General features: G+C 42.1%; 1 protein-coding gene across 1 annotated transcript in view; it reads left to right on the plus strand.

The window, feature by feature from the left end:
- PRSS56 (serine protease 56) overlaps positions 1-15,781 on the plus strand; it is a 76,559-nt gene extending 60,778 nt beyond the window's left edge. The window contains exon 15 of the mRNA XM_069727027.1: positions 15,584-15,781. Coding sequence (XP_069583128.1) covers positions 15,584-15,651 — 68 coding nt within the window. The 3' untranslated portion in view covers positions 15,652-15,781. The remainder of the gene's footprint in view (positions 1-15,583) is intronic.
- The last annotated feature ends 625 nt before the right edge of the window (positions 15,782-16,406 follow it).

Consider the following 16,406-nt stretch of genomic DNA (forward strand, 5'->3'; position numbering starts at 1 on the left):
ATGCATAGTGAGCACTTTAAACCCCCAGGTGCTTCACAAATTGATCCGTAAAAATGAAAAAGTACTTTTTTTCCACAGAAAAGTTCTTTTAGCCTCAATTTTTTCATTTTCACATGGGCAGCAGGATAAAATGGATTCTAAAATTTGTTGGGCAATTTCTCCTGAGTACACCGATACCTCACATCTGAGGGTAAACCACTGTTTGAGCACACGGCAAGGCTCGAAAGGGAAGGAACGCCATGTGACTTTTTGAATGAAAAATTAGCTCCAATTATTAGCGGACACCATGTCGCGTTTGGAGAGCCCCTGTATGCCTAAACATTGGAGCTCCCCCACACGTGACCCCATTTTGGAAACTAGACCGCCCAAGTAACTTATCTAGATGCATAGTGAGCACTTTAAGCCCTCAGGTGCTTTACAAATTGATCCGTAAAAATGAAAAAGTACTTTTTTTTTTTTTACAAAAATGTTCTTTTAGCCTCAATTTTTTGATTTTCATATAGGCAACAGGATAAAATTGATCCTAACATTTGTTGGGCAATGTCTTCTAAGTACACCGATACCTCATATGTGGGGGTAAACCACTGTTTGGGTGCACGGCAGGGCTCGGAAGGGAAGGAGCGCCATTTGACTTTTTGAATGAAAAATTAGCTCCAATCGTGAGCGGACACCATGTCGCGTTTGGAGAGCCTGTGTGTGCCTAAAAATTGGAGCTCCCCACAAGTGACCCAATTTTGGAAACTAGACCCCCCAATGAACTTATCTAGATGTGTGGTGAGCACTGTGAACCCCAAAGTGCTTCACAGAAGTTTATAACGCAGAGCCGTGAAAATAAAAAAATAATTTTTCTTTCCTCAAAAATGATTTTTTTAGCCCACAATTTATTATTTTCACAAGGGTGACAGGAGAAATTAGGCCCCAAAAGTTGTTTTCCAGTTTGTCCTGAGTATGCTGATACCCCATATGTGGGGGTAAACCACTATTTGGGCACACTTCGGGTCTCGGAAGGGAAGTAGTGACGTTTTGAAATGCAGACTTTGATGGAATGGTCTGTGGGTGTCATGTTGCGTTTGCAGAGCCCCTGATGTGCCTAAACAGTAGAAACCCCCACAAGTGACCCCATTTTGGAAACTAGACCCCCCCCCCAAGGAACTTATCTAGACATGTGGTGAGCACTTTGAGCCCCCAAGTGCTTCACAGAAGTTTATAACGCAGAGCCGTGAAAATAAAAAAATCATTTTTCTTTGCTCAAAAATGATTTTTTAGCCCGCAATTTTTTTATTTTCACAACGGTGACAGGAGAAATTGGACCCCAAAAGTTGTTGTCCAGTTTGTCCTGAGTATGCTGGTACCCCATATGTGGGGGTAAACCACTGTTTTGGCGCACGTCGGGGTTCGGAAGGAAGGGAGCACCAGTTGACTTTTTGAACGCAAGATTGGCTGGAATCAATAGTGGTGCCATGTTGCGTTTGGAGACCCCCTGATGTGCCTAAACAGTGGAAACCCCTCAATTCTTACTCCAACACTAACCCCAACACATCCCTAACCCTAATCCCAACTCTAACCATGACCCTAATCACAACCCTGACCCCAACACACCCCTAACCACAACCCTAACCCCAACACACCCCTAACCCTAATCCCAACTCTAATCACAACCCTAACCCCAGCACATCCCTAACCGTAATCCCAACCATAACCCTAACCACAAGCCTAACCCCAACACACCCCTAACCCTAATCTTAACCCTAATTCCAACTCTAACCCTAATTCCAACCTTAAGTCTATGTGCCCACGTTGCGGATTTATGTGCGCAGTTTTCCAGTTCCAGTGTTTTTTGTGCAGATTTCACCAGCGGATTCCTATACAGGAACAGGTGTAAAACTGCGGAATCCACACAAAGAATTGACATGCTGCGGAAAGTACCAAGCGGCATTTTCTGCACCATGGGCACAGCGGATTTGGTTTTCCATAGGTTTACATGGTACTGTAAATGTGATGGAAAACTGCTATGAATCCGCAGTGGCCAATCCGCTGCAGATCTGCAGCCAAATCCGCACCATGTGCACATTGCCTAATTCTAACCCTAACACTAATTCTAACCGTAACCCTAACCCTTATTGCAACCCTAAACCAAATTGCAACCCTAGTTCTAACCCTAACCCTAGTTCTAATCCTAACCCTAACCCTAGTTCTAACCCTAACCCTAGTTCTAACCCTAACCCTAGTGGAAAAATAAAAATAAATATATTTTCTTTATTTTACAATGTTCCCTACCTAAGGGGGTGATAAAGGGGGGGGGGGGGTATTTACTATTTTTTTATTTTGATGACTGTGATATGATCTATCACAGTGATCAAAATGAATGAATCTGCCGGCTGGCAGATTCGGCGGGCGCACTTTGCATGCGCCTGCAATTTTGGAAGATGGCGGCACCCATGCAGAAGACGGACGGACACCGGGAGGGTCACTGGAGGTCGGTAAGTATGGGGGGTGGGATTGGAGCATGGGGGGGCGGACAGGAGGATGGAGGGGAGCAGATGACCGGACGGAGGATGAAGGGGAGGAGATTGGTGGTAGTGGCGTGGGCAGATTGCAGTTTCCAGCTATGGCCGTTGATATTGCAGCATCGGCCATGGCTGGATTGTAATATTTCACCAATTTTCATTGGTGAAATATTACTATTGCTCTGAATGAAAGTGAAACGTCACTTTCAACAGCCAATCAGAGCGATCATAGCCACGGGGGGCGAAGCCATCCCCCTGGGCTCAAGTACCACTCCCCCTGTCCCTGCAGGTCAGGTGAAATTTCAGTTAACCCTTTCAACCGATCTGCAGGGACGCGATCCTGCCATGACGCCTCATAGGCATCACAGGTCGGATTGGCACCGACTTTCATAACACCTACGTAGCGTAACAGGTCGGGAAGGGGTTAAAGGGACCAAAAGTAATTGGATGAATTCAATAATTTTAAATAAAATGTCCATTTTTAGTACTTAGTTGAAAACCCTTTGATGGCAATGACTGCCTGAAGTCTTGAAATCATGGACATCACCAGACACTGGGTTTCCTCCTTTCCTTTTTGATGCTCTGCCAGGCCTTCACTGCTTTAGTTTTCAGTTGCTGTTTGTTTGTGGGCCTTTCTGTCTGAAGTTTAGTCTTTAACAAGTGAAATGCATGCTCAATTGGGTTGAGATCAGGTGACTGACTTGGCCATTCAAGAATATTCCACTTCTTTGCTTTAATACACTCCTGGGTTACTTTGGCTTTATGTTTTGGGTCATTGTCCATCTGTAGTATGAAGCAACCACCAATCAGTTTGGCTGCATTTGGCTGGATCTGAGAACACAGTATGTCTCTGAATACCTCAGAATTCATTCGGCTGCTTCTGTCCTGTGTCACATCATCAATAAACACTAGTGACCCAGTGCCACTGGCAGCCATGAATGCCCAAGCCATCACACTGCCTCCGCCATGTTTTACAGATGATGTGCTATGCTTTGGATCATGAGCTGTACCACGCCTTCGCCATACTTTTCTCTTTCCATCATTCTGGTAGCGGTAGATCTTGGTTTCATCTGTCCAAAGAATGTTCTTCCAGAACTGTGCTGGCTTTTTTAGATGTTTTTTAGCAAAGTCCAGTCTAGCCTTTTTATTCTTGATGCTTATGAGTGGCTCGCACCGTGCAGTGAACCCTCTGTATTTACTTTCATGCAGTCTTCTCTTTATGGTAGATTTGGATATTGATACGCCGACCTCCTGGAGAGTGTTGTTCACTTGGTTGGCTGTTGTGAAGGGGTTTCTCTTCACCATGGAGATTATTCTGCGATCATCCACCACTGTTGTCTTCCGTGGGCGCCCAGGTCGTTTTGCATTGATGAGTTTACCAGTGCTTTCTTTCTTTCTCAGGATGTACCAAACTGTAGATTTTGCCACTCCTAATATTGTAGCAATTTCTCAGATGGGTTTTTCCTGTTTTCACAGCTTGAGGATGGCTTGTATCACCTGCATGGAGAGCTCCTTTGATCGCATATTTACTTCACAGCAAAACCTTCCAAATGCAAGCACCACACCTCAAATCAACTCCAGGCTTTTTATCTGCTTAATTGAGAATGACATAACAAAGGGATTGCCCACACTTGTCCATGAAATAGCCTTGGAGTCAATTGTCCAATTACTTTTGGTCCTTTTAAAAACAGAGTGGCACGTGTTAAGAAGCTGAAACTCCTAAACCCTTCATCCATTTTCAATGTGGATACCCTCAAATGAAAGCTGGAAGTCTGAACTTCAACTGCATCTGAATTGTTTTGTTTAAAATTCATTGTGGTAATGTCTATAACCAAAATTAGAAAAATGTTGTCTCTGTCCAAATATATATGGATGTAACTGTATATATGTATATATATATATATATATATATCTACTATATAAAGATGAATGTGTGTATGTGTGTGTGTGTGTGTATGTGTGTGTGTGTATGTCCGGGATTGGCATCTGCACCGTCGCAGCTACAGCCACAAAATTTTGCACAGTCACACGTCTGGACCCCGAGAGCGTCATAGGCTATGTTGTGAGGTGAAATTTTAACTCCGCGCTTTCCAATTCACCAAACTATTTTTCCCCTATCTACATAATGGGGAAAAGTGAAAGGAAAAGTGTTGGAGGCAAATTGACAGCTGCCAGATGTGAACAAGAGGACTTAAAGAGTGAGAGCGATATACCGTACAGTTGCTAAGGTGGGACCCCGACATGGGATACTCACCACACACGGGGATATGAACACACACACAAAATGCGCCACACACTACCACGTGCTTGAACACATATACCACCCTCAGCACACATTTCACCACACATACACCAACCTCGCCACATAAAAGTCGAAACACAAAAGTCGCCGCTCAAAACTCACCACGCGCAAAACTCGCCACATGCAAAAAATAGGCTCACGCAAAACTCACCACAAGTGCAAAACTCACCTCATGGAAAACTCGCCACACGCAAAACTTGCACATGCGGAAAAATTGCCACATGCACAAAATTTGCAACACATGCAAAAGTTGCCTCACACAAAACTTGCACATACTCAAAAGGCACCAGACATAAAACTCACCACGCGCAAAACTCGCCATGCGCAAAACTTGCTGCACACAACTTGCTACACTAACCTGTCACATGCAACTCGACACACAAAAAGTTGCTACACACATGTTGCCACACAAAACTCATCTCACAAAAGTCGCTACATGCATGTCGCCACACACAACTCAACACACACAACTTGACAAACGAAACTCGCCCTAAAACACACACAAGTCTGGTATTAGCCTTCAAAAATAAAAATCTGATTAATAAGCAGACAACCTACAAGAGCAACAAATGTACCATATAGGAAATACGGCAGCTGTCAGTCACATGACCTGTCTATTATGTGTATGTGTGAGCTAATATATACTGCCAGGGGGAGGGCTTCCTGTTGGCTGGGGATTTATCAGGCTGCCAATTTATCTTACAAATACTGAGGTAAAAATACTGAGCAAATAACGTGTTAACGAGGTCTAATACAGGAAATCACACAGGTATATATTATATACAGGGGAGATGACACACAGATATATACTATATACAGGAGAGATGACACACAGGTATATACTATATAAAGGAGGAGATGACATACAGGTACATACTATATACAGGAGGAGATGACATACAGGTATATACTATATACAGGAGGAGATGACACACAGGTATATACTATATACAGGAGCAGATTACCTACAGGTATATACTATATACAGGAGGAGATGACATACAGGTATATGCTATATATAGAAGATGACATACAGGTATATACTATATACAGGGGAGATGACACACAGGTATATACTATATACAGGAGGAGATGACATACAGGTATATACTATATATAGAAGGAGATGACATACAGGTATATACTATATATAGGAGGAGATGACATACAGGTATATACTATATATAGGAGGAGATGACATACAGGTATATACTATATATAGGAGGAGATGACATACAGGTATATACTATATACAGGGGAGATGACACACAGCAGGTATATACTATATACAGGGGAGATGACATACAGGTATATACTATATACAGGAGATGACATACAGGTGTATACTATATATAAGGGAGATGACAAACATGTATATACTGAGGTAAAAATGAGAGGTGTGAGGTGAAAATGAAAAGGTGTGAGTGCAAAATGAGAGGAGTGAGGGAAAATAGTGTAGTGATCGGAAAATGACAGTTGTGAGGTCCAACTGACAAGTGTTAGGCGGGAATGAGAGGAGTGAGGGAGAAAATGAGAGGTGTGAGGGAGAAAATGAGAGATGTGAGGGGGAAAATTAAAGATGTGATTGGGAAAATGAGAGGCGTGATGGGAAATTAAGAGAAGTGACGTGCTATAACTAACCACAGATATTTACTATGCCCAGGCAACGCCGGGCTCTTCAGCTAGTATATATATATACAGTTAGGGCCAGAAATATTTGGACAGTGACACAATTTTCGCGAGTTGGGCTCTGCATGCCACCACATTGAATTTGAAATGAAACCTCTACAACAGAATTCAAGTGCAGATTGTAACGTTTAATTTGAAGGGTTGAACAAAAATATCTGATAGAAAATGTAGGAATTGTACACATTTCTTTACAAACACTCCACATTTTAGGAGGTCAAAAGTAATTGGACAAATAAACATAACCCAAACAAAATATTTTTATTTTCAATATTTTGTTGCAAATCCTTTGGAGGGAATCACTGCCTTAAGTCTGGAACCCATGGACATCACCAAACGCTGGGTTTCCTCCTTCTTAATGCTTTGCCAGGCCTTTACAGCCGCAGCCTTCAGGTCTTGCTTGTTTGTGGGTCTTTCCGTCTTAAGTCTGGATTTGAGCAAGTGAAATGCATGCTCAATTGGGTTTAGATCTGGAGATTGACTTGGCCATTGCAGAATGTTCCACTTTTTGGCACTCATGAACTCCTGGGTAGCTTTGGCTGTATGCTTGGGGTCATTGTCCATCTGTACTATGAAGCGCCGTCCAATCAACTTTGCAGCATTTGGCTGAATCTGGGCTGAAAGTATATCCCGGTACACTTCAGAATTCATCCGGCTACTCTTGTCTGCTCTTATGTCATCAATAAACACAAGTGACCCAGTGCCATTGAAAGCCATGCATGCCCATGCCATCACGTTGCCTCCACCATGTTTTACAGAGGATGTGGTGTGCCTTGGATCATGTGCCATTTCCTTTCTTCTCCAAACTTTTTTCTTCCCATCATTCTGGTACAGGTTGATCTTTGTCTCATCTGTCCATAGAATACTTTTCCAGAACTGAGCTGGCTTCTTGAGGTGTTTTTCTGCAAATTTAACTCTGGCCTGTCTATTTTTGGTATTGATGAATGGTTTGCATCTAGATGTGAACCCTTTGTATTTACTGTCATGGAGTCTTCTCTTTACTGTTGACTTAGAGACAGATACACCTACTTCACTGAGAGTGTTCTGGACTTCAGTTGATGTTGTGAACGGGTTCTTCTTCACCAAATTAAGTATGCGGCGATCATCCACCACTGTTGTCATCCGTGGACGCCCAGGCCTTTTTGAGTTCCCAAGCTCACCAGTCAATTCCTTTTTTCTCAGAATGTACCCAACTGTTGATTTTGCTACTCCAAGCATGTCTGCTATCTCTCTGATGGATTTTTTCTTTTTTTTCAGCCTCAGGATGTTCTGCTTCACCTCAATTGAGAGTTCCTTTGACCGCATGTTGTCTGCTCACAGCAACAGCTTCCAAATGCAAAACCACACACCTGGAATCCACCCCTGACCTTTTAACTACTTAATTGATTACAGGTTAACGAGGGAGATGCCTTCAGAGTTAATTGCAGCCCTTAGAGTCCATTGTCCAATTACTTTTGGTCCCTTGAAAAAGAGGACGCTATGCATTACAGAGCTATGATTCCTAAACCCTTTCTCCGATTTGGATGTGGAAACTATCATATTGCAGCTGGGAGTGTGCACTTTCAGCCCATATTATATATATAATTATATTTCTGAACATGTTTTTGTAAACAGCTAAAATAACAAAACTTGTGTCACTGTCGAAATATTTCTGGCCCTAACTGTATATACTAGCTGAAGAGCCCGGCGTTGCCTGGGCATAGTAAATATCTGTGGTTTGTTATAGCACCTCACTTCTCTTATTTTCCCATCACGCCTCTCATTTTCCCAATCACATCTTTCATTTTCCCCCTCACATCTCTCATTTTCTCCCTCACTCCTCTCATTCCCCCTAACACTTGTCATTTCGACCTCACATCTGTCATTTTCCGATCACTCCACTATTTTCCCTCACTCCTCTCATTTTGCACTCACATCTTTTCATTTTCACCTCACACCTCTCATTTTCACCTCAGTATATACATGTTTGTCATCTGCCTTATATATAGTATACACCTGTATGTCATCTCCTGTATATAGTTTATACCTGTATGTCATCTCCCCTGTATATAGTATATACCTGCTGTGTTTCATCTCCCCTGTATGTAGTATATACCTGTATGTCATCTCCTCCTATATATAGTATATACCTGTATGTCATCTCCTTCTATATATAGTATATACCTGTATGTCATCTCCTCCTGTATATAGTATATACCTGTGTGTCATCTCCCCTGTATATAGTATATATCTGTTTGTCATCTCCTCCTGTATATAGTATATACCTGTATGTCATCTTCTATATATAGCATATACCTGTATGTCATCTCCTCCTGTATATAGTATATACCTGTAGGTTATCTGCTCCTGTATATAGTATATACCTGTGTCATCTCCTCCTGTATATAGTATACACCTGTATGTCATCTCCTCCTGTATATAGTATATACCTGTGTGTCATCTCCTCCTGTTTATAGTATATACCTGTGTGTCATCTCTCCTGTATATAGTATATATCTGTGTGTCATCTCCCCTGTATATAGTATATACTTGTGTGTCATCTCCTCCTGTATTAGACCTCGTTCACACGTTATTTGCTCAGTATTTTTACCTCAGTATTTGTAAGCTAAATTGGCAGCCTGATAAATCCCCAGCCAACAAGAAGCCCTCCCCCTGGCAGTATATATTAGCTCACACATACACATAATAGACAGGTCATGTGACTGACAGCTGCCATATTTCCTGTTTGGTACATTTGTTGCTCTTGTAGTTTGTCTGCTATTAATCAGATTTTTATTTTTGAAGGATAATACCAGACTTGTGTGTGTTTTAGGGCGAGTTTCATTTGTCAAGTTGTGTGTGTTGAGTTGCGTGTGGCGACATGCATGTAATGACTTTTGTGAGATGAGTTTTGTGTGGCAACATGCGTGTAGCAACTTTTTGTGTGCCGAGTTGCATGTGACAGGTTAGTGTAGCAAGTTGTGTGCAGCAAGTTTTGCGCATGGCGAGTTTTGCGCGTGGCGAGTTTTATGTGTGGTGCCTTTTGAGTATGTGCAAGTTTTGTGTGAGGCAACTTTTGCATGTGTTGCAACTTTTGTGCATGTGGCAATTTTTCCGCGTGTGCAAGTTTTGCGTGTGGCGAGTTTTCCATGAGGTGAGTTTTGCACCTGTGGCGAGTTTTGCGTGAGCCTAGTTTTTGCACGTGGCGAGTTTTGCGCGTGGCGAGTTTTGAGTAGCGACTTTTGTGTTTCGACTTTTATGTGGCGAGGTTGGTGTATGTGTGGGGAAATGTGTGCTGAGGGTGGTATATGTGTTCAAGCACGTGGTAGTGTGTGGCGCATTTTGTGTGTGTGTTCATATCCCCGTGTGTGGTGAGTATCCCATGTCGGGGCCTCACCTTAGCAACTGTACGGTATATGCTCTTTGGTGCCATCGCTCTCATTCTTTAAGTCCCCCTTGTTCACATCTGGCAGCTGTCAATTTGCCTCCAACACTTTTCTTTTCACTTTTCCCTATTATGTAGATAGGGGCAAAATTGTTTGGTGAATTGGAACGCACGGGGTTAAAATTTCACCTCACAACATAGCCTATGACGCTCTCGGGGTCCAGACGTGTGACTGTGCAAAATTTTGTGGCTGTAGCTGTGACGCCTCCAACAATTTTCCTTTCACTTTTTCCCCATTATGTAGATAGGGGCAAAATTGTTTGGTGAATTGGAAAGCGCGGGGTTAAAATTTCACCTCACAACATAGCCTATGACGCTCTCGGGGTCCAGACGTGTGACTGTGCAAAATTTTGTGGCTGTAGCTGCGACGGTGCAGATGCCAATCCCGGACATACATACATACACACACACAGACACATACACACACACACATTCAGCTTTATATATTATATATATATATATATATATATATATCTTTATATTTCATAAAGAGCTAGAAAGCAGAATAGGCAATAATTCAATTGTCGGGTTCTGTAAAATCATTACCGAACCCGACAGGATATGAGACATGGTTTACATACACCAAACCATTGCATATCCATTAGATTTTTCTATATCCCTCACTAATAATGTTAGTAGTGTGTGTGTTAAAAATTTTAGAGCTGTAGCTGTTAAATTAAAGGATTAATTCACGGAAATAACTGGTGTGGGCTCCCGCACAATTTTCTCCGCCAGAGAGGGAAAGGCAGTGTCTGAGGGCAGATATTAATATCCTAGAGAGGTACCATGCCTATTGCCCCGGGCTAAAAGCATCTACCCCCAGACAGCCCTAGAAAAGGCAATTCTGTAAGATGCACATATTCAGGCATTTGGCCACTCTCTTCCCACTGCCCTGTGGCAGTGGCATATGGGGTAATGAGGGATTAATGTCACCTTGCTATTGTAAGGTGTCAATAAGACACCTATCCATTATTAATCCAATAGTGTGAAAGGGTAAAAGATACACACACACACACACACACACACACACATTAAGAATAAAGTATTTTATTGAAATAGTGAAACACACATGTTTAACATCTTAATTGCACTCTCAATCCAAGTGAATCCAAAAACCAACTTTGCTGCATAGATACTGTACCTTGGGTGGTCAACTTAATGGAAAAATACCGAAAGGAATTGGATAGCTCATTGAAAAAGGAATTTTGACTAAACTGAACCTTTATTGATATTTTAAATGACCAACCACATACATAAAAACATACTACAGTGGCATGTAAAAATTTGGGCACCACTGGTCAAAATTACAGTGATTGTGAACAGTTAAGCAAGTTGAAGATTAAATGATCTCTCAGGCTATGTGCACATGTTGCGAATTTTGCTGCGGATCTGCAGCGGATTTGATGCTGCGGACCTGCAGCTGTTTTTCATGTATTGTACAGTACCATGTAAACGTATGGAAAACAAAATCCGCAGTGCACATGCTGCGGAAAAAAATGCGCGGAAACGCAGGGTTGTTTTTTCCGCAGCATGTCAATTCTTTGTGCAGATTCCGCAGCGGATTACACCTGCTCCACAATAGAAATCTGCAGGTGGAATCCACTCAAAAAATGCGGAAAAACTGCGGTAAATCCGCAGTGCGGTTTACCTGTGGATTTACCAAAAACAGTGCTGAAAAATCCGCACATAATTCTGCATCGTGTGCACATAACCTAAAAGGCCTAAAGTTAAAGATGACACATTTCCTTTGTATTTTACGCAAAAAAATTAATATTTTTAATTTTAAAAATTGTGAAAAGGAAAATGGAAAGTTTTCGGCACCCTTGGAGATCTGTGTGCTCAGATAACTTTGACAAAGGTTTCAAACTTTAATTAGCTTGTTAGGGTTATTATGACTTGTTCACTATCATTGTTAGGAATGGCCAGGTGATACAAATTTCCCAGGTTTATAAAAACATAACTTCCTCTAACCTTGTGCCAACATTTTTTTTTAACATTTTAAGAATTACAGAAAGGAAAATGAGACAATGCAAAAGTTTGGGAACCCTGCATGGTTAGTGCCTAGTAGTACCCCCTTTTCAAAGTATCATAGCTTGTAAATGTTTTTTGTAGCCAGACAAGAGTCTTTCAATTATTGTTTGATTGATTTTCATCCATTCTTCTTTGGAAAATTCTTCCAGTTCTGTGAAAGTCATGGGTCGTCTTGCATACATTGCTATTTGAGGTCTGGACACAGATTTTCAATGATGTTCAGATCAGGGGACTGTGAAGGCCATTGCAAAATCTCCAGCTTGCTCCTTTTGAGGTAGTCTATTGAGGATTGATTTTAACGTGTATTTAGTAGAAGGCATCCTCTTTTCAACTTCAGCTTTTTTTACAGATGGTGTTATGTTTGCATCAATAAATTGTTGTAATTTAATTGAATCTATGATCCCATGTACCATTGAAATGTTCCCCATGTCTTTGGTTGCATCCAAACCCCAAAGCATGGTTGATCCACTCTCATGCTTAATGATTGGCGAGATTTTCTTATTCTGAAATTCTGTTCCCTTTTTTCTCCACACATATCTTTGATCATTGTGGACAAAGAGTTCTATTTTAACCTCATTGGTCCACAGGATGTGTTTCCAAAATGCATCAGGCTTGTTTAGATGTTCTTTTGCATAGTTTTGAGGTTGAATTTTATGGTTAGGATGCAGGAGAGGTTTTATTCTGCTGACTCTTCCATGAAGGCCATATTTTTGCAGGTGTCTCTAAACAGTATAACAATGTACCACAACTCCAGAGTCTTCAAAATCTTTCTGACGTTCTTTTGCAGTCAAGCAGTGGTTTTGATTTGCCTCTACAGCAATCCTACGAGCAGCTCTTACTGAAATTTTGCGTGGTCTTTCCCACCTTATAGTGGCCTCCACTATTCTGCTAACTGACATTTCTTAACAACATTTCAAACTGAGGAAAGGGCAACTTGAAAAAACTTGCTGTCTTCTTATAGCCCTCTCCTGCTTTGTGGGCCTCCACCATTTTCATTTTCAGAGTGCTAGGCAGCTGCTTAGAAAAACCCATGGCTGTTGTTTTGTATCACCTGTTCTTTCCTAACGATGATAGTGAACAAGCCATAACCCTAACAGGTTAATTACGGTCTGAAACCTTGGACAAAGTTATCTGAGCACACAAATCTTCAAGTGTGCCCAAACTTTTGCATTGACCCATTTTTCTTTTTGTAATTTTTAAAATGCAAAAAATATCTATATCATGTCATATTTAACCTCAGGCTTTTTAGAGATAATTTTATCTTTAACTTGCTTAACTGTACACAATAACAGTCATTTTAACCAGGAGTGCCCAAACTTTTACATGCCACTGTTCATAATGTTCACTCAAGTATTACAAATCCTGATAGAAAACTGTAAACTCAGGAAATGACTAATAAACACAGAAAACATACATACACAAAAACTCTCAGTCTCTATTGTGATGCAGTGACCCATGCAGCAGCTAGGGGGTTCCGTATGTGCTCTTCAGGATGCGCATGGAGGCTTATCTGTGATTGATGGTGAAACAGTTACCAGCAGGATTGTAAATGGCCAGTATGTGTCGCAGAGGGAGTCTGCGCTGTAAGGCTGAAGTAATGTTGTTTTTCTGGGACCTGTAGTCCCACAAGTATTAGTATAGTTGTAAAGGGAGGCTTGCAGGGTTAGTTGGAGAGCTGGACGGGACTGGCTAACCACACACACCTCCCACCTATGAGAGTGGTTACAGGTGCATAGTGTGACCATGTTGTGGTCACATGGTCTCTGTAGTGGAGAGTGTTTGGATCTGTATGGTCCATGTGCAAGGGCCTGGAAGCCTATGTGTTGCGAGTGATATCTCCGTGAATAGCACATGGTGGGGCTTTGGCACTGAGTAGACTTGTGTGTTGGGAGATTCTGGTAGTAGGATCGGATCCCTGAAGGAGGCCTGTGTTGCACGGTCCCAAGTGGGGATGGACGTCCTGAACAGCACACGCAGTTGCCTGTGTGTTGGATGGTCCCAGATGGGGACAGACATCCTGAAGAGCGCACGGAAAGTCCGAATGTATGCAGAGTCTGCAAAGGCACTGCATTGGGGGAGCTACAGCCCATCTGAGGATCTGGACTGTCAGGTGGCCTGGTGAGCAAGGCATTTTCCGTGATGGTGATCCCAGTTCAGCAGCTTCCCAGGAGAAAGAACTGACAGGAGGTCAGCATGTGGAGCAGGAGCTCCAGAAAGGTAACACCCGGGAAGGGGGCTATTATAACAGCAGAGAAGTATCTGCTAGTGGAACAGACTGTTGATGCTTGTTGTGTTCCATGCACATTGATGAACTGTTCGGCGTACAGTCACCCATGGTAACGAAGTGGACGAAGTGAGAAGTCCGGCGTCTTTAGTGACTGTGAGTTGAAGCCGTATAAAATGTATATAATGAACTGTGCATGACCCAGTTTATGCTGCATAAAATAAACTGGATAGTCTGACTGTGCCTGTGTGACTGAATCCAATGTTAAGTGAGTGTCCCCCAATACAGTCAGTAAGCACTATCTTACACTATATATCATGCTATTATGATTTAACCTATTTCCAGACCGTAATAATTGCCAAATAGCAATATACAGTATTTACATATTTCATCATGGAAAATTCATGCTACTCAACAGGAAACTATCATAAGCAAAATTAGTATTGTTATTATTTTTAGATTATTGTACAGCACCCCTAAAAACATCTTCTGCGTATCCTTAATCAATAAAGGGTGTACTGTAAATTGGCCCTGGAAAGCATTTATATATTCCCTAAACAGATCACAGAGATATATAATCACTCGGACATTCTTTAAATATTAGGCGACATCTGCTGTATTAGCAGTAATTATTCTTATATTTGAAATAGGATAATATTAACTTCTTAGAATCATAAGCCGGGTATTGTCCCCCCATCCCTATCCTGGTCTGCATGGCTCCTCATCCCTATCCTTGCATGCATGGCTCGTCATCCCCATCCTTGTATGCATGGCTCCTCATCCCCATCCTGGTATGCATTACTCTTCATCCCTATCCTTGTATTCATGGCTCCCCATCTCTACCCTGGTATGCATGGCTCCTCAACCCCATCCTGGTCTGCATGGCTTCTCATCCCTCTTCTTGTATGCATGGCTCTTCATCCCTAGCCTTGTGTGCATAGCTCCTTATCCCTATCCTGTTATGCACATGTCATGCACATGTTATTTTGCTACATGTCCTTGCGGGCTCATATATATTGGATTTACCACACGTCCTCTCAAAGTCCATATAAGAGAACATGTATTAGGCATTTTGGCGGCCACTGAACATATTGACACATCCACTTTGAAAACCATCCCTAAACATTTCTGGCTACATCATAATTGTGACGCCACATTACTTCATGTAAGAGGCATCGATTCTCTTGATAGCAATATCCGCGGGGGTAAGATGTCACAGAAACTTGCTCAATTGGAATCCCGCTGGATTTGGACTCTGAATACACTTCATCCTAGTGGTTTGAATGAACAGATTAGTTTTGTCCCTTTTCTCTGATGCCGCTGTCTGTGATCATTGATTCCACCTAGCTATGTCAATCTAATTTTCTTTGTTTTTAATCATTTCTCTTTTATTTTATGTTTTATTATAGGATTGCTAAAACCTTGTTGTGTCCCTGATGTTCCTCCATTGCCATCACCTAGGGTTGAAGATAAATGATTTCGATCAGTGATTTGCTCTCCCTGCATTTCGATATACTATCTTCGCCATGCTTCCTCATCTTTTCCGGACATGAGGATTATATAAGATCACTTATGTTACCTTGTTTTTTAAGTGCTAGTTTGTAATCTTGATTTGGCAATATTGTGTCATTTTACCCTTTGAAATTACTCCAAGAATGCTACCTATTTTACATTTTATAATAAGGGTGACTGCACTTTTGTTCGAATAGATTGTATTATATTACCATTCCTATTGGGTATTACCCCCCGTGTACGCATGCGTGCTATGACGCTCTGTGTCTCTCAGCTTTCAGCGTCTGTGTGGACACATGAGTCAGGCCACATGCTTGAGTCCTGGCCCCGCCTCCCTGTGACGTTGACGCCGATTGGCAGAGTTTGGCTTTCAGCGGCGCATGCGTCGTCAGCGGTGGAGCGTGATCTCCCTTTATTATATATTATCCTTTCCCTGCCTCCCCTACCAGTTTTCCGAGCTCCCCTCCTCAGGTGTTTGGCATGAGAATGCTCTTTTACGCTGACACCTTTGGCTGACGAGTTGTAATTCGGTGATGTTGTTTGGTTGTCATGGCGATCTGGTATTATTTCCAGGTGGACACCTATTGGTTCCGGCTTCCTTTTTAAACCACGCACTATTAGTTTCAGCCATGCCCCCTGATGAAGGCTTTGCCGAAACGCGCATCGGGGTGACATGGGCTGTACCGACGGTTCCCCTCTACATTATTCTGGTGGTCTCCT

This window comes from Ranitomeya imitator, chromosome 5, assembly GCF_032444005.1.
Source record: "Ranitomeya imitator isolate aRanImi1 chromosome 5, aRanImi1.pri, whole genome shotgun sequence".
In the NCBI taxonomy this organism is placed as follows: domain Eukaryota; kingdom Metazoa; phylum Chordata; class Amphibia; order Anura; family Dendrobatidae; genus Ranitomeya; species Ranitomeya imitator.